Consider the following 26,840-nt stretch of genomic DNA (forward strand, 5'->3'; position numbering starts at 1 on the left):
TGGGCTGTGAGATAGTCCATCCAGCTAAGCAATAAAAAATAAAAAAAAGTTGTACAGCAGTATTTTGGTTATGTATCGCTCTTAAGATCGCTTGGTAAATTGAATAAACCACACACCTATTTTTTTAAACTACTCTGTAAATTATCGTGTAATTTCCCTAAAATGTGAACGAAAAGCATAGTTCCTGAGCTTCTAAAACATCATGATTACCAAGTTGGAGTATTTTTTGTAATGAATAAAGTAATGAAAAATTTCATAGGTACGCTACATGCTAGACGACATCTTAGACCGGGTGCCCGAGCCCTTCAATCTACAAGAGCTGATGGGAAAGGTGGAAGAGCTGACTCCTTATACGATTGTCGCTCTGCAGGAGTGTGAACGTATGAACCGATTGATGGGTGAAATCAGACGATCTCTGAAAGAGTTGGAACTTGGTTTGAAGGTGAAATCATGATTTTGATTCTTTGAGTCTACCGACAGTATGGTACAGTCCATCAAGCGTTCTGCAGAAATAACTCAATAACTTGTTATTTAAAAGTAATTTACCGCCGTAATGGGGGCAGTATTAAAGTCTTCCGCGGTAGCTCCCCTACCTTGCTATATTTCTATCTCAGGCGTTCTATCTCAGACGGGGATCAGTAGGCTTAGTGCGAGTTTTTTTACTTTCTCGATAGGTACCGTAAAAGCTAGCCCAATTTTGTATGCAGTTGGAACAGCGCCCCTAGCGGCAAGCGTAGGCAGACGATTCCATACAAATATGAGCTAACTTTTACGCTATGGAGAACGTTAGAAAACTCGCACTAAGCACACAGGCGTCGGGTGAGAGTACAGGGGAATCGTTTAGTGGGTGGGATTGTCATTTTCGCCCAACGAGTAGCGCATACCCCACGCATCCCCAGTCGCGAAAAAAAAAAACTAAAGAAGACGAAGAAGTATTAAAAAGTCTTCTGATGTTTTAATGTCCTCTTATGTCAATAAAGTGGCTTATTTTTGAGATAAGAATGAAATTACGTTTGATCCTTCGCGTTAGAAATAAGAACTATATTTGTACGCTCCCGTTAGGATTTGCAACATAACTCGTACTCTATCACTAGTACTACTAGTTTACTACTAGTACTACAGATAGAAGCTTAGGATAATATTTTTTTTTTATTGCCCTTGTAGGCAGACGAGCATACAGCCCACCTGATGGTGAGTGGTTACCGTCGCCCATGGACTTCAGCAATGCCAGGGGCAGAGCCAAGCCGCTGCCTACCGTTTAATATTCTCCACAAGCCTCGTTTGAAAAAGGACATGTCATAGCGCTCGGGAAACACCGTGGAGGGGAGCTCATTCCATAGCCGGATGGTACGTGGCAAAAAAGACCTCTGGAAACGCACTGTGGATGACCGCAGTGGCTCCAGGTAGTATTTGTTCTATTCGAACCTATAATCGGAAAATGGTAGCAGAGACGGAGTTCGGATATCTTCTGATTAATAATCTGGATTGTTTTCAACTTATGTGGTTATCTACACTATAAACACTATTATTTAACGGGCTCTTAATACGACTTTGAGTTTTAATAATTTTAATATTTCGTAGCCAATGTTGAGGCTCTTTATATCCTACCCGCAGTCCACCCGTGATCATGGTCCTTGCAGCCGAATCGAAATATTGGGAACCCATTAAAACTAAAAATCGTAGCCAGAATCCGTTTTAACCATTATTTATAATAGTAGTCTGAACTCGAACAGAATATCATCATCTAAGACCCTTTGACCTGACTTTGATACGCGTTATCAACGATTGGCTCACCCATTGACAAATTTTAATGCAAGAGCAGTATTATATTTCTTGGTAAGCTGGTGTTGATTATTTGTTTCGACCCAGGGTGAACTTACAATCAGCAATGACATGGAAAAGCTAATGGAGTCGCTGTTCATGGACAATGTTCCGGACTCGTGGACCAAGCTTGCGTATCCCAGTCTACTGGGCTTGGCGGCGTGGTTCTCGGATCTGTGTCTGCGTTTGACCGAATTGGAGAATTGGTCCGGTGACTTTAATGTACGTTTAGTCTTACTAACAAAATTATAATCTTGGAAGTTTTCTAGAGTTAAGTAATTTAGAATGTGCCGTTGAGCAGTAATGTTACCGGTTATTTGTTTTTTATTTATTTTTATTGCTTAGATGTGTGGACGAGCTCACAGCTCACCTGGTGTTAAGTGGTTACCGGAGCCCATAGACATCTACAACGTAAATGCCACCACCCACCTTGAGATATGAGTTCTTAGCTCTCAGTATAGTTACAACGGCTCCCCACCCTTCAAACCGCAACGCATTACTGCTTGACGGCAGAAATAGGTAGGGTGGTGGTACCTACCAGTGCGGACTCACAAGAAGTCCTACCACCAGGACCTATTTAAATTTCCAGCTAAATATGACGATTTTTGTTGTTGATTTCATTGTTGTAATCTATTTTAGCTGCCACCTGCAGTGTGGTTAGCAGGGTTCTTCAACCCGCAGTCGTTCCTGACCGCTATCATGCAACAGACAGCCCGAAAAAATGAGTGGCCTCTAGACAAGATGTGTCTCAACTGCGACGTCACTAAGAAAAGCCGACAAGACTTCAAGTAAGCGCCATAGTCCCATCGTAGAAAAGTTTCCTTTTTTTCACAGAGTTCGAACTATTTTCATAGCGAAATTAATCAAAATCGGTTCAGTGGCTTGAACCACACAATTCTTAATATCAAATTGCTCTTTTTCTGTCGCAATTTTAGAATATACCGTAGATATCCAGCCTACCAAATATAAAATTCTCTAAAATACCGAGAAATTGGCTGCATGAAGAAACTTATTACGCGTTATATAATTTTCGTGATACTATTTAATTGAGTCATAGGCCATACATAATCCTCCTGGCTGAGCCCATGCTCGCCCAACTGTCCTAGTGAAACTAGAAAGGCCTCTAGGCCACCAGTAATATTTCCTTTCTAAAAAAACAAAAATCTCAACGTAGGTTGCGACCTTAACGTTGCAATTGGTTTGGCCTCCAGTAACCAGTTTGGACCCTTATCCCATAATAGCCGTGGAAGTCATTTATGAACACGTATTAGGCGAAAAATACGCCTATGACCTTCGATCAATAATAGTACATTATTGATCGAAGCCTATGACGTAAAAATATTTCAGTGCGCCACCCCGTGAAGGTGCGAACGTGCACGGTCTGTACATGGAGGGCGCTCGCTGGGACACGGCCACCGGCGGCATCGTCGAGTCCCGGATGATGGAGCTCTTTCCCATGATGCCGGTCATTTACGTCAAGGCCGTCACACAGGACAAACAAGACACCAGGAACGTTTACGAATGTCCCGTTTATAAGATACGGTGAGACTTCACTTTTGTATGCCGGAGTTTGAATCTCTGCTAGTAAATAAAAAGATATTTTCGAATAAAACTGAGCACACGATTACAGGAAGATTCCTGTAGTAGTAGTCGATACTAAGACATGTATAGCAGGACATGTATATTTAATGTAAGCATAGATAGTCTGCATTGTAGTTGTTCACAACGTTCAATTACATTAAGTATACATACGGTAATGTTGCTAATCGAGATGTAAATCACTTGAAGTATTACTTATTATGTGTATCTCTTAAAAAATAGAAATGCCATTTGCTTGTTGTTTAAGCATTTGATAAAAAATTAAAGTGTATTGTTTTGGTAGCATGCGAGGACCTACTTTCGTGTGGACATTCAACTTGAAGACAAAGGATAAGCCCACGCGCTGGACACTGGCGGGCGTCGCCTTACTGCTCGGAGTGTAAACTATAGTCTTCTTAGAAAATATTATCTTTGTAATGTTTAAACTTGTTTAAAATAAACTGTAATGCAATACTTCCACACTTGCTTTTTTTTCACTTTTATTTCGAAAAACAAAACAACGACATTCTACATTACGACTGTTTTTCCTACCCATGCTGCTAGCGTTGAGAGACTATATCAGCGTTACCCTAGCGTATAGGTGAGCTCTCGGGGCCCAAACCAGAAGGTTTTGCTAACACTGGCCCTAGCAAGAGCAGTGCTTCGCAGTGTGTACATATGCGTTCCGTGTGAAACGTGTCACCTTGGCCTAGCCTGCCTCTGATGAGCTATGAATGTTGAATGACAATGGATTTGAATCCGTTGAACTTCGTTATGCAAAGTGTCCCCAACGCAACGATCGTGATTCCGCGATTCCCTTCTGACCCAAAAAGAAAATGGAGTGGGATCTCCAAAATAATACATTTTATAGGAAATATCTACATTTAATAATTATCAAGTATTTTGTCGTTCAGTGCAGGTAACAACGGACAATGAAACATTTCACTAGTGCTTATAAAATTGATTCAGGAAGACTACACATTGCAATGCGTCACCGTTGTTTCTACTATATTATGTAAACAATTCATGTTTTTCTATACAAAAATAAATGTTCTATACCGGACGGATTTTTTCAGTCAAAGCTAAATTTTTCAACTCTTGCGTGGCAGTTCTATGCTTTCCAAGTTCCTTAGCCACTTTTATTCTTAATTTTTCCTTTCGGTGAACTTTGATCATTATCAGAAGGAGTTTCGGAGCCTTTCACGGTAAATGTTACGTAATATCTTTTATTTTTGTCTAGTTTTTCTGCTGGTAAAGCAATTAATTGTTTTTCTGTCCCATTAGACACTTCTAAAGTAACGTGAGCTCTACTCGTTGCAGTAGGAGGCTTCGAGTTGATTTTAGGAAGAAACCCTTTAGATTTTGTTGTCACACCAGTAGTTGAGGGTTTTGGCATAGTGTGGTGATCCCATTTATATGGTACTAAAAATAATAAAAGTACATAATTAGCTTTAGTTAAATAAATTATCAAGTAACTTATTAGTTTTACTTACAATAAGAAGCACACGGTATTCCAGTGTACGCATGAATCGCATGAAAGCATCTATGCGTTTTGCTGGTGCATAAACATGGATTGTCAGGAATTGAAGTCATCTTATACAGTTCGCTCTCGCCATAGTCGAAATCAAAAGGTTTCTCGGGCAAATTATCTAAATGTTTTTTACCACTTTTTTGTAACTTTCTAAGGCTTTCATAAAGAAATTTTTCAAAACTGCTAAAGGAATAATCAGGATTGTTGTAAGACCCCAGTCCAACGCTTGCTAGGCTTGATTTGTTATACTCGTCTATTGCCCTTTTGACCAAAACTGCTTCGTTTGTTTTACTTGTTCTTATTTGTAAGCGTTTTAACTCCAATAGATGTTGAAATATTTTTCTTTCACAATAATATCTATAAATTGGTGTAATCGATAAGTTTCACAAATTAATATATCGTTATGGTTATGGTTACTCAGATAATTACTTACCTTCTCATATTTGTTTGAATTCGTTGCGTAACGGATTTCATATCGACGGCACATTTATCTCCGGGCTTACGAATAGGGATTCTACTATCGGATTTCCCAGAATATTTACCGCTTGCATTTCGTTGACGATAATAAGCTGCGAGTCGGGGACTAACAATACGACGTTGCAATGCTCTTGGACTAGGTTCAAACCCAGAGTCCATCATTCCGCTTGATTCATAACCTCGCTCCGAAACCTCGCTTTTTGAACGAATGGTTGTCCTACTTTTTGCCCGACCCTTTTTCCTAAATTTTTTCCTTCGACCATTTGCTTCAGTTTGACTGTAAATTTCATTGTCGCTTATACTAGGAACTCTTCCATTTATACTTGCATCTTTTGATAATTTGTTTCCAAAAAACATATCCTTTTCATCTTCAATGTCATTTTGCATGTCTAATGATTTCATAATGTCAGAGGTGTCCTCTACACCTATTTCAGCAAGTACTTTGTAGCTTTCTGTTTCATAAATACTATTTGATCTGCTGATTACTTGACTATCTCTAGATGCTGTTCTACTTTGCTTAGGCGTTAAATGTAAATTAACATCGCATTCTTCTGAGACAGTATCCATAATAATCTGTTGCAACGCACGTTCGCTATTAGAGCTATCTTTAAGAATCGATACAAGACCTTTCTCTGTGGTGGAATAATTTTCTGTACTGCTTCCAGTTGTGGAGCCAAACTCTTTTCGTTTTTCATCAGTGGCTTTCATAGCTTCAACACCATTTTCTTTTTGTTCACTTTTTGAAACATCTGTTTTCTGTTGTTCAACTGTATGATCAACTTCTTCTCCCATGAGATTGTGACCCGCAACAGCTGAGCTACCTCTATCGTGAGATGCTGATTTATCGACACTAGACTCATTTGAGATATTTTTTAAATCATCGAATGTTTCTTGACTTTTACTATAAGCCTCATCAGGAGTAGAGAGTATTTGAAATGAACGCTGTGGTGTATGTTGTGTAGCTTCTATAGTAGAAATGCATTCAGATTCACCCGTTTTTAAATTTGTGGCAGCGCTTATATCACCTTTGCTAGAATCTTGTGAATCCTTGCTTAGTTTTTCTTCAAGTTCTTTATCATCAGATTGATTCTGTTCCAATTCTGGCATTGTATTGTTTTCGCTCAATGTTCCTTGACTTTCAATATTAGTGGATGATCGATTCTCTGTGATACTTGTTGTGGAATTATCAAGTTTAATTTCTTCTTTTTGAGTATCAACTAATAACTCCGGCTCGTTGTTTATAGCTTGCGATTCTTCGGCAGCTTTTCCTATGTCTAAAGATTCAGTTTCTTTCTGCAAATTGTTTTCAGTTTTAGCTTCTGCTGATACCACAGGCATGTTAGCCGTTTCAATTGATACATTATTTGAAGAATCTACTGTTACAGTTATTTCTGAATTGCCTTGTTGACTAGATTCACGTTCCATGTGAATTTGAGCTTCTGTGACAACCATATTCGTTTTAATTGATACAGTATCTGTTTCTGTTTCACTCAGTGTCTTTGCCTTGTGCATCTCAGATTCACATTTTTCAATATCATTTTTCAAGGTAGTTTCTGTTACATTTGCTATTTCTTCCTTTTTTTCGTGAGTTTGTGAATTATCTACACTCGTTTGATTGTATTTGATTATGTTAATACTTTGCTTCTCTTCATCGTTTTCTATGTGGATTGAAGTTTTTTTGCCTTTACGTTTCGTGTTCCTTCTTTCGGTAGATTCAGAACTACTACTATCCGACGAAGAACTTTTTCTTTTCTTATTTCTCTTACGGTGTCGCTTAGTTTTTTTTCTATGCAAAGAGCTCGTTGTTGTGTCTGAAGAGCTTTCTGAATCTGATCTATAATATCTACGGTGATGTTTTGCGTTATTCTTGTGTTTTCTCGAGGGTTCACTCCTCGATCTGCTTTTTTTGGGGCGCCTATAACTTCGTTCGTAATGCGTTCTTTTACTTTTGCCATCTAAATCACTATCATAGCCATCGCTAAAACTTTTTTGACAGTACATTAACCTCTTTCTCCTTTCACAATATTTATCAGCATATCTGTTTTCACGTTTTTTTTTGGTGACTTTTCTATCATCAGATGAAATAGTGCTCATAGAATCACTGTCACTGTTATCCTTTATTCGCCTGCGTTCAACTACAGGACTGGAAAGTTCGACAACTTCTCTTTTCTCTATTCTTATTCTATCACGAACGTCTATTTTAGTACTCGTGACTTTTCGTGTAGGTAATCCTGTTATAGGCGCACCATCAATCATAATTTGAGTATTAGATAACTTAGAGGCAGGCAAACCTCCATGCATCTGTAAATATTTTGCAGTTGAACGATGCCCACGAGACGTGGCGCAATCGAGAGCCGTGATCGGTTCATTCTTAGATGATCTTGCAACTAAATTAACATCCACACCTCGATCTAATAACAGACGACAAAGGTCTGCGTTGTCAGTGGCAGCGGCTATGTGCAGTGGTGTTCGACCTTCGTGATTAGTTGCATTTACTTGGGAAGGTCTACCATCTAAGAGCCATTTGACCAGTTCCCTCCTTCCAGATGCGACAGCTTCGTGTAAAGGTAGATCACCTTTAGAATTTCTAAGCCATAAGTTTGCACCCCGTGCTCCTGGAATAAATAATACGTTTTATTAACCAACAGCGCTCAGTTCCTATTTACATGTTTGCAATGATATACTTTGGTTTTACGTACCAAGTATACGGACAGTTTCTATTTGACCTTTAGCAGCAGCAGTATGAGCTGGACTGCGGCCTTTTCTGTCTTGTCGATGAGCGTCAGCGCCATGCTGCAACAAGGCTGCCGTGGCGTCAGCGTGTCCGAGCGCCGCAGCATAATGGAGTGGCGTACAGCCGTGTGAATCAGAAACATCGACACGTGCTCCACACAGACCTATCAGAGTTTCTAGAGCTTCGGTGTGTCCGCGTGCTGCTGCACAGTGCAAAGCAGTCAAACCATCTCTGTAAAACACAGAGAAGAACTAATAACGATTCTTAAGGTGTTGTTTACAATTCAAGATATAAAGTAAAAATTACCTGTCAGAGTCATCAACCTTGGCTCCAGCTTGATGTAAGGCTAAGACAGCTGCTGCTGATCCTGCGGAAGCCGCCCATAATAAGGGCGTACGTCCATCAGCATCTCTAACATCTACTTTAGCTCCTCCTTCTCTGATTAAAGCTCGCAAAATTTCTAATGCAGCTCCTCTACTCTGTTAAAAGAATTATCTTATATCTTCTATAGGTGTTGAGAGTTACATTACGTTTTTGTACGTTTAGAACTTTACCTGATGATCAGTAGCTGCTGGAGCCCCGCACATTTGTGCGGCGTAGTGCAATGGGTATCCGCCGTGCTGGTCTGGTGTAGCCGCGTCAGCCCCCGACGCCAGTACAGCTCGTAATGCACCGACTTCACCACAAACTGACAACAATATACGAAAACTACTAAAGTTAGCTTTTTATATAGAGGAGTTTGGTTGGCACATTTTAAGGCTGCTTTTGCTATCACTAGCTAACTGGTATTTTATTTTATAATTCGTTGCTTAATTTAATAATATCACTATATATACATATATACGTATATATACGGAATATTACTAGTAATTACATACTACTTGATTAAAGTGTTCTTGTGTATCAGTATCATTTTATCAATAGGATCATTTTGATAATACTTTAGCGATACTTAATGTCGCATAAACTATTCTCTAAGAACTGTATAGTCTTAGCTATCTCATTGAATTTTTGTCTTAATTTTTAATAGTGTTAAACGTATATAGTTCATGAAAAATCATCTATTGTTATTTCAGCTTTAATTATGATTCCAAGTAGACGCTTTTACTACACGCTATTACTTGTAGTATCTGATAGAAATGGTTGAATGTGGTGTATGCCATACTATTGGAAATGGAGATCGGTTGCGCTCAAATTTTATGAATTATAGAATGGTTACACTTACTTCTTCACTGGTGGTAGGACCTCCTGTGAGTCCGCGCGGGTAGGTACCACCGCCTTGCCTATTTTTGCCGTGAAGCAGTAATGCGTTTCGGTTTGAAGGGTGGGGCAGCCGTTGTAACTATACTGAGATCTTAGAACTTATATCTCAAGGTGGGTGGCGCATTTACGTTGTAGATGTCCATGGGTTCCAGTTACCACTTAACACCGGGTGGGCTGTGAGCTCGTCCATCCATCTAAGCAATAAAAAAAAAATTTACAGCATTAAAAGAGTTATAAAAGTACTGTACAGTAGAGGTGTTTCCGCTTTGATTGTTGTCAAATTTCCCAAGCGTTGCTATGTTAAACGAATTTTAAAATAAATAAAGAACGAGTGGCGTAGAATCAGCGAGTGGTACTGTTATATATTCTTAATGTACCTAAAAATGCAACGTAAGGTGCACGACGTAATGCAGCTTATAGAGTAAGATCCCAGGGACCCCAGACGTCACGTATTTTCTGACGAACGAAATGTGGCCGATTGCGTAGTGTTAGTATGTACTAAGAACGCATGCCTATCTGCTACCTTGCTTAGACGGCCAATTTTCAGGTATCAGGTACTCAAGGTACATAAAATCATGACCTACTTCACGTATTTTCTGAAAGCTGATTTTAACGTATATTTTAGGCAATATCCTTCAAAATAAGTCGCCAGTACTCCCAGACACTTTTCGTCGGCCGAATTGCTTTGCAGACGCTTTAAAGCTCCCAAAATAATGACCTAACTTCACGTGAATTCTGATTTTTATATATGTCCACCAGACAACTATTTTAAAACCTCTTACAAAAAGACAGACCGATCCAAGGGGCCAATCATCCCCTAAATTCAATTTAATACCTCTGTGGGTAAGAGCGCGAGGGCATTATCCACGCGCAGAGACTGAGTGAGACATGTATTAGGATATATTGACTTCTCTGTCTCTCTATCTCTCTCTTACAGTTGACTCATATCAACTAATTATTAATATTAAAAGAAAATCAGTTAAAAATTAAATAATCAGGTAAAGAATTAAAAATTAATTTGTAAAAAAATGGGATCTTGGACTATTAGTTAGTTTGCCGAAAGATCACGCAGTTCAATTCTAACTCCCGCTCCCGGTGACACTTGCCCCAATTAATTTCAATTGTCAGTTTCAAATGATTTAATTATTAGAATTAAATAAACTTCTTTTTTTTAAAAAGCTTTTCTTAATAAATCCTCGTAACAGTACGTATTAGCAGTAGCATGCTAATTGATAACAATTTCAATGTTTAACCACAAATCTGAGAATTGTTTTTCTATGAATCTAACGTGACCTTTAACACTAAACCTGAATGTCCTAGCTAAATATCACGAACGTTAATAAACAATATATACCAAGAGCTGGTAGTTCAAGGTCTTAACCTTGCCAGTCACTCAATAACGGACGCCGGACTACCCCCACGTTCCCCCTTGATTCCGCTGGCCACTAGAAAATGATAACATTATACTGCAGTATTTCAATAGTACCTTAACTATTACATACGGTTAAATATTATATAAGTGAACACAAAAAAATTAACATTTGGAAGTTTTTGATGTCAAAACGTTTATTACTGTGTGTGTAGTGTGGGTTTCTTCCTAATTTTATCTTCAAACAATTCTATTTAATACATTTCGTAGTATTAGAAACTTCTCTGATTATTTAAGATACATTGACTTCTTGACACTACTCGCGTACTACCTATCACCGCTTTGATGGTATGACAGAGACCTTCAATGGAATGCCAACAACAATAATAACAAAGTCGCAAGTTTCATCACAAAGAGATGAATGGCTTAGGAACGTATAAACATTTATATTTTTTAGATTAAATTTACACTACGTCAACACTAAGTCATGCTGGTTCAAGTTGCGTTATGGGTATTTAAAACACAACATAAGTAGGTACCTACTATAAAATGTATGGGAAGCCCCGATTTCTAAACGTACTACGTACGATATCTCGTTATCTGTAATCTTTATCGATTGCAACATATCAGAATGAACTCAATCTCATCGGTTTCACTTGGTAACTTTCTCCGTTTTCGATGGGCATACTTTGTATATATGTATACCTAAGTGAAATGAAATCATGTCACGGAATAACTGGACGCGATCCATTCTCTGACGGAATAAATGGTGTCCAACGAACGAACACGAAACGTGACGAAACCAAAAACAAAAAAAACGAAACTGTGATGTTGATATACCGAAGTATCCATTCTACACACTACTCATTGATGAAATTTCGTGTCATCCTTTAACTAAAGATTAGATTGATACAAAGTACTTACTTTCGTAACGTTCAAAATCACAGTTGCTCAAATTGCGCGTTCTAATTAAAACAGATTTTTAATCTTTTCCATACATAGGACTCACAGACAAAATCACTGATGGGCAGGGCTTCACAATCGGAGTATTATAACCTAACAGCAAATACGTTTTTTTTATTGCCCTTGTAGGCAGACGAGCACACGGCCCACCTGATGGTGAGTGGTTACCATCGCCCATGGACTTCAGTAATGCCAGGGGCAGAGCCAAACCGCTGCCTATCATTGTGCCATTAGTTGTAAAATTACGTACCTATTAATTCTTAATTTAAATAAAGAAGAGTGGATATGTAGGGGCACGCCCACATAAAACTCGCGGTGACGTAATGAAACGCTACGCGCCTTTATCCTAGCGTAGATAGAAGACGCTTAACGGCCGTTTTCAATAACCTATCTATCCCTAGTTTCGGTTACTAAAGATAGACAAATCTATATTTTTGTCCTTACTTACGTTCCAATAACCTATCGACGGGCAGCAGTTCCTATCGGATTTATCTATCCATCGTCGGGAGGACGGATAACCTGCTAAAGATAGAACGCTCATACAAATCGTGCTTACTTCCGTTTCAATATGAGTTTTAAGTAACTCTCCGGTAGGCGGCGCTATCTCTAGTATGGGCATTCGCTTATCTGTTAAAATCGGCCGGTTACATGTTTATCTTTCGAAAGTAAATCGCTATAATTTAATAATTGTTTCTCTTCATATTGGCATATTGTAGCAGTGATGATAGTGATATGGAATTATTTCAAATGATAATGGATTGTGATGCAGATAGTGATAGTGAGGCCGATATCATATGGTTAGGAAAATAAAGATCGTCTGAATTACATGGCGAAGATCAATAATTACGAATTTGACTATAGATTTCTGAGCAAAGGTGTTGTGAATGAATTGATTAATTTAATGAGACCATATTTGAGTGTAACGTCAAAAAGGTAAGATAAATTTTAACCATAAAAGTACTCGTTATTACAACTTATATTTGTTTATAGCAATAGCAAAATTATACCTAATTTTTGTTGTGTTACAAAATCACACTCAACAGGAATTCTATAATACTGCTGGATTCCCATGGTGCCCTAAATGACATTCATATACTAATACAATAACCTGGTAGGCTATTTACCTTCATTCTTATTACACACTAATACCTCTACATTTTATATTTGTGTTACAGATTCAAATATAGGAGAGGAATTTAGAAATAGAAAAAGAGTATTTTGAATGTGTAATTTGTGTGCAATGCATCATTGATGTTTCAAAATGTTGTTGCTTGATGGCCTGGGTCTACTCATGATACAATTATAATTAACCATTCCGATTGAAAAGGTATTTCTTATTTATATTACCTTATTTATATTATTATTATTATATATTATTATTATATTTTTATTTATTTATATTATATATTTAGGTGTTTATATGAATTTAATATGACACTATTATAATAAATTATCTACATATCAAGAGAACATTGATAACAAGGTGGACTTGGAAATTGCTATTTGCTTGCCGATAGAGGCTATCCCCACAACCCTATCTTTTAACGTGATTAATTAACCCACATACTCAATCGGAACGATTTAAAATGAATCACATATTCAAACAAGGAATACTATAGAGAGGTAATCTTTTTTTTTAGATGTATAATTTTCAGATGCATTGGTGTTTGTAAAAGAAGACTCCCTGTATATCATTGAAAAGTAGATTAAAACTAGAAAATATGCAAGCTGTTATTATAGCTGCCATGCTGCATAATATCGTCAGAAGTATGAATTTAGAAGAATTAGAATCAGAAATTTCAGTCGCAGATACACTACAGGAAAATAATATAATTGTTCGTAACAATTTTTCAAAACTTACATCTGAAATACAACTATGTACTTATAAATAATTGCTTCCAAAGATAATTTATAAAATAAACTCCAAAGATAATTTGACTATTTTTTATTTTCCAAAATGATAATTACATGGTAGTTAGTACATGCAAGATATTTAATTTAGAATTTGTACATATACTTAAAAAACTATCTAACATAAAATTATTATTGCCTACTTAATTTATGAAATTTAATATTCCTTTTAAGTAATTTTTAATTTTTTAAACTAGCATTATCTAAATCTAACTTAACTTTTGCTACAAAAATCTCCTTTTATTTATTTATTTTCCAAGTCAAGTCTCTTTTTTGCTATTAGATATTCTGCTAATGCATTGTCCCTATGCTAGCCTTGCATTTCTTTTCTTCCATCTTGTTTCCGCTTGGCTGTAAAAGTGTTAAAAATATTATATGTGACCTACAACAATGTGCATGCTTTATCCAAAATTTCATCTGCAATCCTTACCACCTCCAGCCTGTAACAAAGAGCATAATTATTTCAAATACTACGGCAACCTGAAGAAAAAATCATGTTTATCAATGTGTTATTAGAGACAAACAATCAACTAATTATACTAACCTTACTAAGGTTGTTTCTTATGTTGCCGTAGCGTTCTTTAAGTTTTCCCATTTTAGTCGAAGCTGCGATGGAGTTCGTGGGAAACGACGAATCGACGAATTAAAATCATTTACAAGGGTTTGCCAAGCCTGCTCCTTCAATTTATTGTTTGTGGCATTTGTTGCCTTATTATTGAAATGTTTTTTCGCCGCCACAAGTTCTGCTAGAATCATCGTCTCATCTTTTGTCATGGGTGCTGCCTTTCTTGACTGAAAAAGATATATTATCTAAACTTGAACTCAAAGTTTTCAAAGTAAAATTATTATTATCAATGTAGTTCATAGATACTTACAGAATTCATTTTATTTCACTGTAGCTCTTTAATTATAAACACACTTAGAATTATAAACGAAAGTTTTAAAGCGTTTTGGAGGTAAGTCATCATCTAATATAGTAGGTAAACAATAGAAAAACAAACAAAAGAAACTGATCACTGCTTATTGGCAAACGGACTGTCAAAACGTTTCGTTTCATAATTTCGACTAGGATAAAAATAGCAATACGTCCAATTTAAAAAAATCTACATATGTTTTTATTACTTTTTGTTATAAACAAATGTGTTTATGATAGTCTACAATGTGCTGGTTAAATTATAGTTATAATTTAGAATAAAATAAAATAAGTCTTGATCCTGATGTTGTTTCGTATTTGTAGTAGAACGAAACGTATCAAGAGGCTCGGATAAATCGGAGGGAAGAAGCTATCTACTGTTGGTTAAAGAGAGATAGCACTTATCCGTAATTGTGAAACGCAAACTAAGGATAGATACGCTCTTGCTGATATTCGGAGATAGCTATCTATCCGAAAACTCAGATACGTTATTGAAAACGGCCGTAAATGGAGCTGATAATGCAAACCGAAATCCGAAAACTGAATCAGAGATATGTATTTTCACTCGGCGAATACTTCTTTATGACTCAATAGATAATAATCGATGGGTAGAAAGTGAAGGCAGAAGAAGTGACTAATTGGTCGCGTGTCTGCGCTCCGTCAACCACAGCCCGCGCCCGTTGTGGTGATATCCGACAAGGCAACACATCGCTCAGTGACACCGTTTAGATAACGATTCTCTTCAGTTTACCACAAATAGAATCGTAAGCGGCTTGCGGTTTGATCGTTTTGATGAACTATTCAAAGTGCTTGCGTTACAATTGATTGATATCTACTACGTTATTGTTCGGGATGATGAAAACAACAGAGCAGCAACATGTATGATAAAAAAAATAGAGGACACTAATCTTTGTTCATTCGATAAGAGGTACACGATCACTGCCACTCATCGCTATGGCTACTGCATTCCCTATAACTTATCCGTTGTTTTCCAAATTATTTCTGCACCTCCAATTTTACTGGTAGTATGGCACGTGTCGATATGCTCGGCTACGCTGGCATAGCCTCTCAAGACCACCAGCTTAGGTAGGAAAAAAAGTCGATAAGAGTAAGTGTTCCTAATTCAGGTGCGAGGAAAGCATACCTGAATGCGTGGTCTGATTCGCATATACGTATGACAATTCCATTTTTTCTATTGCTTAAATTGATGGAGGAGCTCACGGCCCACCTGGGTTTAAGTGTAAGGTTCAAGTGTTAAGGTTTAAGTTTAACAAAGTAAATGCCATTGCCCACCCTGAGACATAAGTTCTAAGTCTTAGTTTTATAGTACAAAAGCTGGTTCACATTTCAAACCGAAATTCATTACTGCTTCACGGCAGACATAAGCGAGGTGGTGGTAACTGTCCGTGCGAGCTCATAAGACGCCCTACCTCCAGTACCGCCTATTACCTTAAGACATAGATGAGTGTGATGGTATGTGCTCCATTTTTCCCGCAAGACGAAAGTCACAACTAAACCATGCATCAGCCTGCTGAGTTTCTCGCTGGGCCTTCTCAGCCGGTCCCTATTCCGATCCGATAGCAGATTCATTCGCGAAGCCGTTGCTCTTGAGCTGTTAGGTCTCCTTTGAAGGCGCTCGGATAGCTGTTAGCAAATCCCACCCCTCCTGACTGAGCCTTTGCTCGCCCACCTGTCCTGGTGAAACTGGAAAGGCCTCTAGCCACCAGTATTCCCTCATTCATAAAAAAAAAACAAGGGCCAGATTGAAAGGGGTTTATTGCATCGTTCGTTCAACCTCTGAAATTATTTGTTGTGACTAATCAAAATTTGAGGTAGAAAAATAAATATATTGAACCTACCGGTCGCCCAGTGAACAACGGTATGATGCTCGTCGTCCGTCGCGTTGACGTCAGCGCCGGCGGCAAGCAACGTCTGCACGAGCGGAACGTTTCCGTGAACAACGGCGAGGTGGAGCGGTGTGAGTCCGTCGGCGTCGCGGGCTTTGGCAAGCGTTGGCGCTGCCATGAGCACGCGGTCCGCACAAGCCGCCCTCGCTGCTTGACTCGCGCCCGCCCCGCTAGACGCGCAGTAGTGCAACGCGCAACGCAGGCCGCGGTCACGAACACGCACAGACGATGGCTACTCATAACAAATAATAGATATAAAAATGAATTGCTGTTCGTTAGTCTCGCTAAAACTGGAGAACGGCTTGACCGATTTGGCTAATTTTGGTCTTGATTTATTTATGGAAGTCCAGAGAAGGTTTAAAAGGTGGATAAATATGAAAATGCTCGGAATTAAATAAAAATAACAATTTTGTTTTTCCTTTGATGTGTCCCCCGTCGGACGGATTCCTTTATTTGTTTTAAGTTTATTTTATACAAAAGTTTAGGTCTTTTATTTATCGATTCAGGCACTACGAAGTCTGCCGGGTCAGCTAGTAACAAATAAACGTAATATCATAAAGACTAACAACTTAAGAATTTCATTAAAACAATGGTACAGGTACAAAAGAAATACGTAATACGATTTCTACAGTAACACGTATTGACGACGATGAATGTTAAACGAAATCTATTTAAAGTCTTGCTGTTCAATTTATCAATTGTATTTGTAAAGAAAGTAATTTATGAATGAAAATGAACGAAATTGAAAAATTGTGCAATTTTATTAGTTCAAACCTTGAATAACAAACGGTAATTAATTACGTTCAAAGCAAATACACGTGAAACAGACACATGTGTGGGGAACGTTCCCTTTCAATTGATGTCGATTTACATAATAATATATTGATTGACTGGCACCCCACGTTCAATCGCGTTCCCTTTGTTATTATTGTTTCAAAGAATGTTATCTACGCACATACACATATCACAATTTTGAACGAATAATTTACGGACCAGTAGGTAAAACGGAAACGAAATGTTTCGCATCAGAAATTGTGGGGATGGAGAAAGATAGTGCCGATGTTCTATCTCAAAATACGTTTAAATCGTAACGCAGATATACGCTCGTCTCCAAAAAAATTGTTTTTTAGATACCTATTCCTTTAATTATTATTCTTATAATAATATGACAATCACATACTTCAAGCACAGTTTTAGAAATTGAATCTCTAAATAATCGATTGTCTTCGAATTTTAGAAACCCTTTTAAACGAGCAACTTCGATAATTTCAAGATTCTGGATTAAAGGGCCTTTTTTTTTTATTTAGGTTTTTTTTTTAATATTGCCTTGTCCGTAATTATTAACTATTATCTATTTATAACCACCCTGTCATATAAAATGATCATAGCCACGATAGAATACTGAATGATGACTGTTATGATCAGTGAATGAGTGGAGTGACGATAAACTCACATCCTTGTTCAGTATCTCAACGACAGTCTTGTAGTCGGCCTGTTGGCAGGCGTACATGAGCGGGGTGCAGCCGTGCGGCAACGGTGCGCTCACCTCCCCGCCTTTCTTAGATCCCTCCACTTTCTCGAGCTTGATCTTGGTACTCTTGTCCAGGAGGTCGCCCTTGTGTCGGCTCTTTGGTTTCTTTAAGATGCTCGGAATGGGTTCGCCCCTGCCGCTGGTCGCGCGCTTGTCCATAACAGAGTGCGTTAAAGATTGTCGCGTATCATGAGTCAGGGAATGGCGTGGTTGTGGTGGTTAAGGAAGCTCGCTAGGGGCGGGCTGGCGCGGAGGGCGCGAGCCGTAGACTGGCCGCAGAGTCGACGAGCTGCCCACTCGGACAGAGGTGGCAATGGGCGGCGGGCGCCACGCAACACTCGCCGACGTCAATCTAAAGCTTGCATTAATCGGGTCACAGTCTTTTGTAAGACTCGCCCTCTTGGAAAATAATATAACCCGTTACAAACATAAAATCGATTGCGTTTAACACGTTAAACTTATTACCATATTTAAGATTCTACATATTTTAGTAAAAATATTTTATTGAAAAATATGAATGTTATTATCTCGTTGAGCTTAATATACAACTATCGGTTTTACTGCTACTGTTATTCGTTTTTTTCTTCTTAATTATATCACTAGCAAACGGTCTTTTGATGGTATCGGTTCTAGTTTGACCTTGGACTCGACCAAAATACCCCATCATTTTGTAGTCATTAGTGTACAGAACGAGAATTTCCAACAATATGTAAAGCTGCAAAAATAAGTAACAACTTCACTATAATTATGATTGTCGAGTTTTATGATTACCTAATCAAATATTATATACTTATGTGTTAAAACAGTAGGTATAGGTAATGATTGGACAGATGTATCTATCTGTTATTGTAAACATTATAAAAAAGTCTAGAAATTATATATTTCATGATTTTTTTGTCGTAGACTTCGGGTTTACGCTTCAAGGGCCATGGAATTTACGTTGAAATAATGTACAAGAGCTTTGATAGCACCCGGTGGAAAATGAGCTTCTCTTGCTCATTTGAAAACAGTAACTCTCCGCTTTTATACACACCTTTGCATTTATGATAGAAATTAAAGTTAATCTTTGTCTGTTTCTTTTTCAAATTTGTTCAAGTGCATGTCACTTACGTAAAAATGACTACCTACAAAGTAAATATAGAAGATGACTTGATTTCAAGAAGAATATTATTATCATTATAAATACTATGTATGTATGTAAACGGCCGTCTGGTGTAGTGGTAAGTGACATGGTCACTACACAAGGGGGTCGCGGGTTCGAATCCCGCCAAGGGAAGATATTTGTATGATAAATATAAATGTCTTTTCCAGGGTTATGGATGTATATTAAATATATGTATGTGTATAATCAAAATCTTACATTTATTTCCGTTATCTGGTACCTGTAACACAAGTTCTTTACGAACTTATCACGGGACCAGTTAACGTGGCGTGATTGTTAGTAAATATTTATTATTTATTATATTTCTTTCGTATTGTGTTTCTCGAAATACTTAAGATATTTCGGTATAATGAAGATCACGGGCCTAAGCCAAGTGAGCTTCATTTTCTACTTGCAGAATATTTAGGTCTTCCTGCAAGAATTGACGGACTATACGGCATGTGTTTAATATTGCGGCTTTTTGCATGATCATGTACGTGTTCTCTGCTATGTAATATTTTTAAAGCTATGCTATGTAATATTTTTAAAGATTGGAGTAGGTGTTTAGGTATAACGCCTGTACTGGATAGCACCAGAGGTACAATGTAGACTTATATTATTATTACTTATTTATTATTATTATTATTATGTGAATATAATAATATTACATGATATCCATTTGAGTACCTACATTTTTAAATTTATTTATTTCTTAAATAAATGAACGAGCCCAAAACCCACCTGACGCTAAATGGTTACCGGAGCCCGTAAACATCAACAATGAAAATGTTGCCACCCACCTTGAGATGTGAGTAAAAAATCTCAGTTTTACTGTACAGTGGTTTCCTCGTCCTTCAAACAGAAACCCATTACTGCTTCACGGGAGAAATGGCAGCGCCATGAATCGCTGGTTCCTACTCCTGCTGTCTAACAACATGCCCTACCACCAATAATTACACAGACTATAAATTTTGCGTTATCTATTTTGATTATACGATGTTATTCTTATATCTGGGAATTTTCAATTATAATTGTGGATCTAACTTTATGCAATATATGGTTCATTAATTTTATACATCTAAGCTTTCGTATATCCTTAAATGTAATCCAAATAATCTATATTCCATATATGAGTCGACTATTATCAAAGCCGGCAATGTGACTTTTGCACAATTATTGGTAAATCAGAAAAACGAATTATTGACTTTGTATTCCATTGGCAGTCACAAAACTCTTCTGAACGACATCTTAGATAAGTAACAGGTTAAGTATTAACCTTTATTTAATGCAGGTTTTGAACCGTATTCTTTGAGGGAGACGATTATATTCAAATCAATCTGTATTGACATATCAATAACATTTTTTTGTCCAAATGCACAGATTGCCACCTTTGATAATAGACGACTCGTATGTACTATATAGTGTAGAGGTGTAGACGCCCGGAGCGATGTCTGACGTAACCTCGACACGCTACAACAGCGATGGTAATCACAGTAACATAATTTACTACTTCCAACAAAATTATGCGGAGATGATTTCAGCCTTGGTACATTTCCGATAAAAGTTAGTACTAGCGCTAAGATTTTTTTTTTTTTAATTGCTTATGTTGGTGGACGAGCTCACAGCCCACCTGATGGTAAGTGGTTACTGGAGCCCATAGACATCTATAACGTAAATGCGCCACACACCTTGAGATATAAGTTCTAAAGTCTCAAGTATAGTTACAACGGCTGCCCCACCCTTCGAACCGAAACGCATTACTGCTTCACGGCAGAAATAGACAGGGTGGTGGTACCTACCCGCGCGGACTCACAAGAGGTCCACCACCAGTAATTACGCAAATTATAATTTTGCAGGTTTGATTTTTATTACACGATGTTATTCCTTCACCGCGGAAGTCAATCGTGAACATTTGTTGAGTACGTATTTCATACGTACGTAGATTGAATGTTCAAGGACATTTACTCAATAGATAAGTGACGGTAAGTTACCTACATGTTAAATTACAGTTAAATAATATTCGCCTCGGTTAATAGAAATAATTCCTAAAACTTACATCCTAGTAATGGGTATTTACTAAATGAACGTTTTACTAACGTCGTATAAGATCAGTAATGTTTATTCTTTTTTCGTTTTTTTTTATATTGATTACTACTAGACGATGAGGAAATAATTATAACTCCAGTATTTTTAATCGAAGACACAAACAGGAAAATTCATTAGTGTGTTATTTATTATCTAACCGCAAACATTGAAGATATATACTATAAATGTTGATTTATTTGTAGAATGTGCTTATTATTGTAAAAACATTAAATATTGCAACAGCATGCGATCAAGGGAAAAATTTACAAAACGATCATTAGATCTGTCGTGCTGTATAGATCTGAATGTTTGGAGACAAAAGGAAAGCATGAAAGAGGAGTGCACGCGGCAGAGATGCGAAGGTTGAGATGGATGTATGGAATGACAAGAATGGACAAAATAGGCAATGAGTACATCAGAGGAAGTGTGAAAATAGTCCCGGTGATTGACAAATTAAAGAGCGGACGGTTAGCGTGGTATGGATATGTGATCAGATGCCTGTCACTAGGAGATGTATGGAAATGGTAGTGCAAGGTAGAGGGGGAAGAGGTCGACCGAAGAAGACATGCATGGAATATGTGAATGACGATATGAGAGATAGCTGACAGCTAGAGAGGCTGATAGAAGAGAATGGAATAGAAAAATTCGTTGTGCCGACCCCACCTAGTGGGATAAGGTGGAGACAAAGAAGAAGATTAAATATTGTTTAAAATCTACGTAATTTTGTAATTAACTGTTTTTAAAATACATAAACAATTTGCTCATATTTCTTATCAAACTTAAATGAAATTTTACGCCACTACATTATGAATTAGATGGTTAAATATTCTTAAATTATAATTCATTATTCATTACTAAAGTATCCCCGGTTTCATAAGATTTTAATTTGTATTTCAAAAAGTATTACAGTCTAATTTGTAATGGTGCAAGTTGCATTTTCCCGCGTTAAAGAGCTCTTATGTCATGTTCTCGTCCATAAGCTGTCAGTGGATGTACATATATAATACTAAATGCGCCCACGGCTTCACCCACAACAAAATGCAATTCTAAGATAAAAGCTATAAGATGATGATTGAAGCTAACTACAGAAGATACTTTTAGGTGAACAAACATGGACACATACCTACATTCTTTTATATATTGACCTATGGTTAAAAAGGTAAAAATCACTGCCACCAGCGCCACTTATCCAGCACTAGTAACTAACTATTCTCGTCGAAGTGGTCATGTTACCCCTTACATGTGTGCTAAGTTTCATATTAATCTGGCATACATTCATTCATTCACACACACATTCTCTTTTATTTATATATGGAGATTATAGATCCATAAGTACATAAAATCACGAACCAGCGAATAAGATGTCATATTTATTTATATATAGTGTTGCCTGAGGTCATTCAAAACCGTACAACAATTTTTGCATAATTGAGTAACAAACATTCAGATATACCTACATTTGTAATTGTAGGTAGTACAGATTTTGAAATATAGGATGTACGCAAAATAAGATACGTCGCAGTAATTTGGCAATTTCAAACACAGAAATACCAAAATACACAATCTAGAATTCATATTTTTGTTTTTGCTTTGGGTTTGCTTTAAGCTGGTAGTTTATTCCTACCTACATTTCCGCACAGAATAATGTGTTTTTACAACCTACTAAGTAATTCTTAATAATACTTATTGATAGGGCACACTGTAAACCCGCATGACCAGCACTATTTTGCCGCTAACCAGTCATGTTTGAAGAGTGAGGCGGCCATCGTACATTAAATTTGAGCAATCGACCTAATGCATGACTGGTGGCTTCACGATGATGTCTATGGGCTTCGGTAATCACTTAAGACTTTGTTCGCCTATCTATGCGATAAATAAAAAATACTCAATAACATTAATTTTATTTTTTCGCACGGCAAGTCTCGCCGCGCTTACTAAAGTACAAACACGGCCAGGAAAATTAAAGAGGTTTCTCGTGTTCGGCCGTAGTTTTCCCCAGATGTGCCACAACTGACCCACTGCCCTCAATCGCAAAAGGCTACCGAGGGGTTATTGTTGTAAAATTTCTCGAATAATTAGTCATTTTATTACGGCACGTAAGTACGTAGACGCCGGATATTGCGAAATGAGCAAACATAAAATAGTTGAATATGTATTACGTACAAATATATTTGTAACCTCTATACGATTAATCCTTAAAGAGGTTAATATGTTATTTATATCATTCTTCTATAGATGACATAAATAGAATTTCGATTATTGAAACATTAGAACATTAGACATATAAAGAGTATTTTTGCAATATTAAAATATAAAAAGATATAAAAATAATGGTGAAGCAATAGCTTTAAATGTTGTTTCTCTTTATAAGAGCAACTCAATTGCTATAGTTTTACAAAGCTAAACTGTATTTTGATACAAATAAAATAATACATTATAAAACCACCTTTCTACAGCTAGTTACCAAGAAAAATGGATAAATTGAAATTCGAGTTCACGGTTAAAGCCAATGAAGATGTAAAAACAAATACTATTTGTGTAAAGACAATCACGGATTTCGATGGCCGCACCTTTACGATTCCAGATAAGTTACAACCTGTAAAATTACATGATAAAATAGTACAGACCGAAATCTTTCAGAAAGTAAAAGCTACATTACAAAAACGGCATGAGAAACGACAGGTGTGGATATCCATGAACCCACAGATGAAGGCTGTTTATTGTGATGAAGATGGAAATAAGCAATTTATGGGATACCTATTGGAGGAACAAACAAAACCACAAACTTCAACAATCGGAATTTCGGAAGAATCTCTAGCAAGAATTATAGAAAAATTTTCTGAAATAAAAAAAGATTCGTCAAAATCATTTAATACAGGGAGAATGGCAGAAAAAATTGTCATAGAAAAATTCAACAGCAAGATTACTAATGTGTCCCAGTGGATGACTACCTTTGAAGCAGAAAGTGCCCATACAGGAATAGAAGAAGATGAAAAAAAAATTTAAATCTTTAGGTTATTTATAGAGGGTTCTTGTTTAGACTGGTATAGTTCCATGCTTATAAAGCATACAATGAATTCGGAATGGGTAACGTGGAAAAATAATTTTTGTAGAACATATGCCGATAAGAGTTGGTCTCCAATCAGGTATGCGATGTTATTTAAATACAGGCAGGGTTCATTATTGGAGTATGCGGTAAAGAAAGAGAGATTACTATTAGAGATAAATAAGTCCATAGATAAACTCACTCTAATTGATCTGATTGCCACGGGATTACCAAATTTTATTGCAGATAAGATTGATAGGAATAGTTTAAAGGAAACTGAAGACTTATTTAATAATTTAAGAAGCTTAGAACATAGGGTAAAGAAAAAAACCTTTGATAAAATGATAAGTATTCCCGAACGTAAGCTTAAAGAGAATAATATAAAGCCCTTAGTTAGTCCGTGTAAAATTTGTGAAAAGCAGAATAAAGGGATACGTTACCACCCTGAATCCAAATGTTGGTTCAAAGTTAAAAATGATGATAGGCCAAAAAAAGCCCAAATAAGGAGTGTTAACAATTCTGAATTAGAGATGGAATTACAAGAAATTGATCCAAAATATTTACTGCAGGGAAAAAACGTTGATATTCTACCAAATGAACTGAAACAGAATATAATAGATAGTTATATATTGCGAGACAGAAAAATTGCTTTAGAAAATAGTATAAAATCTCATAATTATAATAAAGAAAGGTTTGATAAAAACAGAAAACATTATGAACTAAAAGTTGGTGATTTGGTATTTGTTGAAAACGGAAACCGATTAAACCGAAAAAAACTAGATGAATTAAAAATAGGACCTTATCAAATTGTAGACAAAATATCCAACACAATTTATAAAGTAAACACAGGTCATGGAAAGTCTGAGTCAAATCTCTTTCATATTACCAAACTTATTCCAGTAATGGAGTAGTATATTAAATAAGACTTTACAATTTTAAGGGGGGGAGATGTAACCTCTATACGATTAATCCTTAAAGAGGTTAATATGTTATTTATATCATTCTTCTATAGATGACATAAATAGAATTTCGATTATTGAAACATTAGAACATTAGACATATAAAGAGCATTTTTGCAATATTAAAATATAAAAAGATATAAAAATAATGGTGAAGCAATAGCTTTAAATGTTGTTTCTCTTTATAAGAGCAACTCAATTGCTATAGTTTTACAAAGCTAAACTGTATTTTGATACAAATAAAATAATACATTATATATTTTATAACACCTTAAGTCTGAAATTTGTGTATTGTCTTTTTTTCAAGTCAGATCGACGAAGCTTACTGCCCATCGGTTACTAAGGGGTTTATCGTAGTCCATAGACAATCACAACGTAAATATCGCCACCCACCTCGAGATACATGATCAAAATCTTAACGATATATTTTTTATATAATTTATCTTAAAACTATCTTAAAGTTAAAGCTAAGTCGATTTTCTTGGTTAGAACAGTTTTTATCGGCACACGCTCTCTACGACTTTTGAATCTCACATCTCAGTAGCTATTTTGAGACCTAACATATTATGTATGTTATGTACCTAATGACGTCCCATAGGTTTTTGAAGCTCTATTTTTTTCATAATCAGATATTTTCAAGCCGTCTTCTTCGTTCAGCCCCAGACGACCTCTGGTGGACGTAGGCCTCCCTCAAGCCTCGTCACAACCACTGATCCTGCGCTACGTCCAACGGATTCCCACGACCTTCAATCGGTCATCGGTACACCTTGTGTGGATATCCGTTTTTGTAGTTATATGTACATTATATGGCATCCTAATTAGTTCCTTTTAAATATGTTTACCGCATTGAATAAGCTCTTCTTACGATAAATTCGAGTCCCAATAGTCTTAAATGCTAGTGATACCTATGCGAACAGACGGAATAGATGAAATTGTAAGATCCGTTTCTTTGTTACTTTACGACGGGACCCTAAAAAATACTAAAATTATGATTAAGGGCTTTAAAACTAATTCTATTGAACAACGCATTCGCGGTAACTTTATTTGTGTATTTCCTACCTTTTTGTCGATACGATACCTGAACCATAGTATTCTAATTTCTTCAAAACGAAATCAGGAAAATTATTATACTTTTGTAATTTAATTTTGTAAGTTACGGAGCAACCTCTCTTTATCCTCACAATATATAACACAATAATATATTAGCACTAACATCGTGCCCCGTGTGCGTCTACCTATGGTGCTGGTCCAGCCTTTCGTAAGTGAAGAAGCGGCATTATTTTCATCTATCACTTATATGTCAACTAATCTAAGATCAGTATGTACCTACTCTTAAAGTACTCTTTCGAATATTATTCATAATACCTGATAGATACAGCACCGGTTAAAGGCAAACTAATCGTGTCCCCTATCTATCTAGTCCCACTGACACTAATTCCAAACATAATAAAAATTTTGAAAATCAATCGAGTAAGACAACCAGTTGTTTCCTGCCATGTAGGTCATCGGTGTCCTACGCGGCGCACTGAAGTAATTATGTCGATTTCTGTTACTAAGGCGCCTGGATTGCTTAACTTTGCCTTCTTTTGTTTGTTAATGTACGTTTTAGTC

General features: G+C 36.8%; 2 protein-coding genes, 2 long non-coding RNA genes and 1 pseudogene across 6 annotated transcripts in view; 3 read left to right on the top strand and 2 right to left on the bottom strand.

Annotated features, from left to right (window-relative positions):
• Positions 1-3,879, top strand: part of LOC114244854 (dynein beta chain, ciliary) — a 40,596-nt gene extending 36,717 nt beyond the window's left edge. For 2 of the 3 annotated variants that reach the window (XM_028176777.2, XM_028176778.2), the window contains 5 exons: positions 260-442; positions 1,870-2,043; positions 2,461-2,609; positions 3,169-3,363; positions 3,704-3,879. In XM_028176777.2, the coding sequence (XP_028032578.2) occupies positions 260-442; positions 1,870-2,043; positions 2,461-2,609; positions 3,169-3,363; positions 3,704-3,803 (801 nt within the window). In that variant the 3' untranslated portion in view covers positions 3,804-3,879. Of the gene's footprint in view, positions 1-259; positions 443-1,869; positions 2,044-2,460; positions 2,610-3,168; positions 3,364-3,703 lie in introns of those variants that run through there. The other variant, XM_089738466.1, reaches the window with a different exon arrangement.
• A 383-nt stretch (positions 3,880-4,262) lies between these two features.
• LOC114244879 (uncharacterized) lies at positions 4,263-19,168 on the bottom strand. The gene is made up of 8 exons (XM_028176819.2): positions 17,921-19,168; positions 16,420-16,699; positions 8,696-8,829; positions 8,448-8,620; positions 8,107-8,372; positions 5,364-8,022; positions 4,893-5,287; positions 4,263-4,821 (listed from the first exon to the last, which is right to left on the bottom strand). Exons 1-8 carry the CDS (start codon positions 18,155-18,157, stop codon positions 4,529-4,531), a joined length of 4,437 nt encoding a protein of 1,478 aa, XP_028032620.2. The 5' UTR covers positions 18,158-19,168; the 3' UTR covers positions 4,263-4,528.
• Positions 11,915-13,669, top strand: LOC149499871 (uncharacterized). Its single transcript, XR_016325465.1, has 3 exons — positions 11,915-12,669; positions 12,912-13,063; positions 13,392-13,669. It is a non-coding gene; the product is annotated as an uncharacterized LOC149499871 (long non-coding RNA).
• On the bottom strand, positions 13,667-14,999 carry LOC149499872 (uncharacterized). Its single transcript, XR_016325464.1, has 3 exons — positions 14,523-14,999; positions 14,192-14,439; positions 13,667-14,087 (listed from the first exon to the last, which is right to left on the bottom strand). It is a non-coding gene; the product is annotated as an uncharacterized LOC149499872 (long non-coding RNA).
• A 4,218-nt stretch (positions 19,169-23,386) lies between the features above and the next one.
• Positions 23,387-25,181, top strand: LOC149499873 (uncharacterized; annotated as a pseudogene).
• The last annotated feature ends 1,659 nt before the right edge of the window (positions 25,182-26,840 follow it).

This window comes from Bombyx mandarina, chromosome 25, assembly GCF_030267445.1.
Source record: "Bombyx mandarina strain Sakado chromosome 25, ASM3026744v2".
NCBI lineage: Eukaryota > Metazoa > Arthropoda > Insecta > Lepidoptera > Bombycidae > Bombyx > Bombyx mandarina.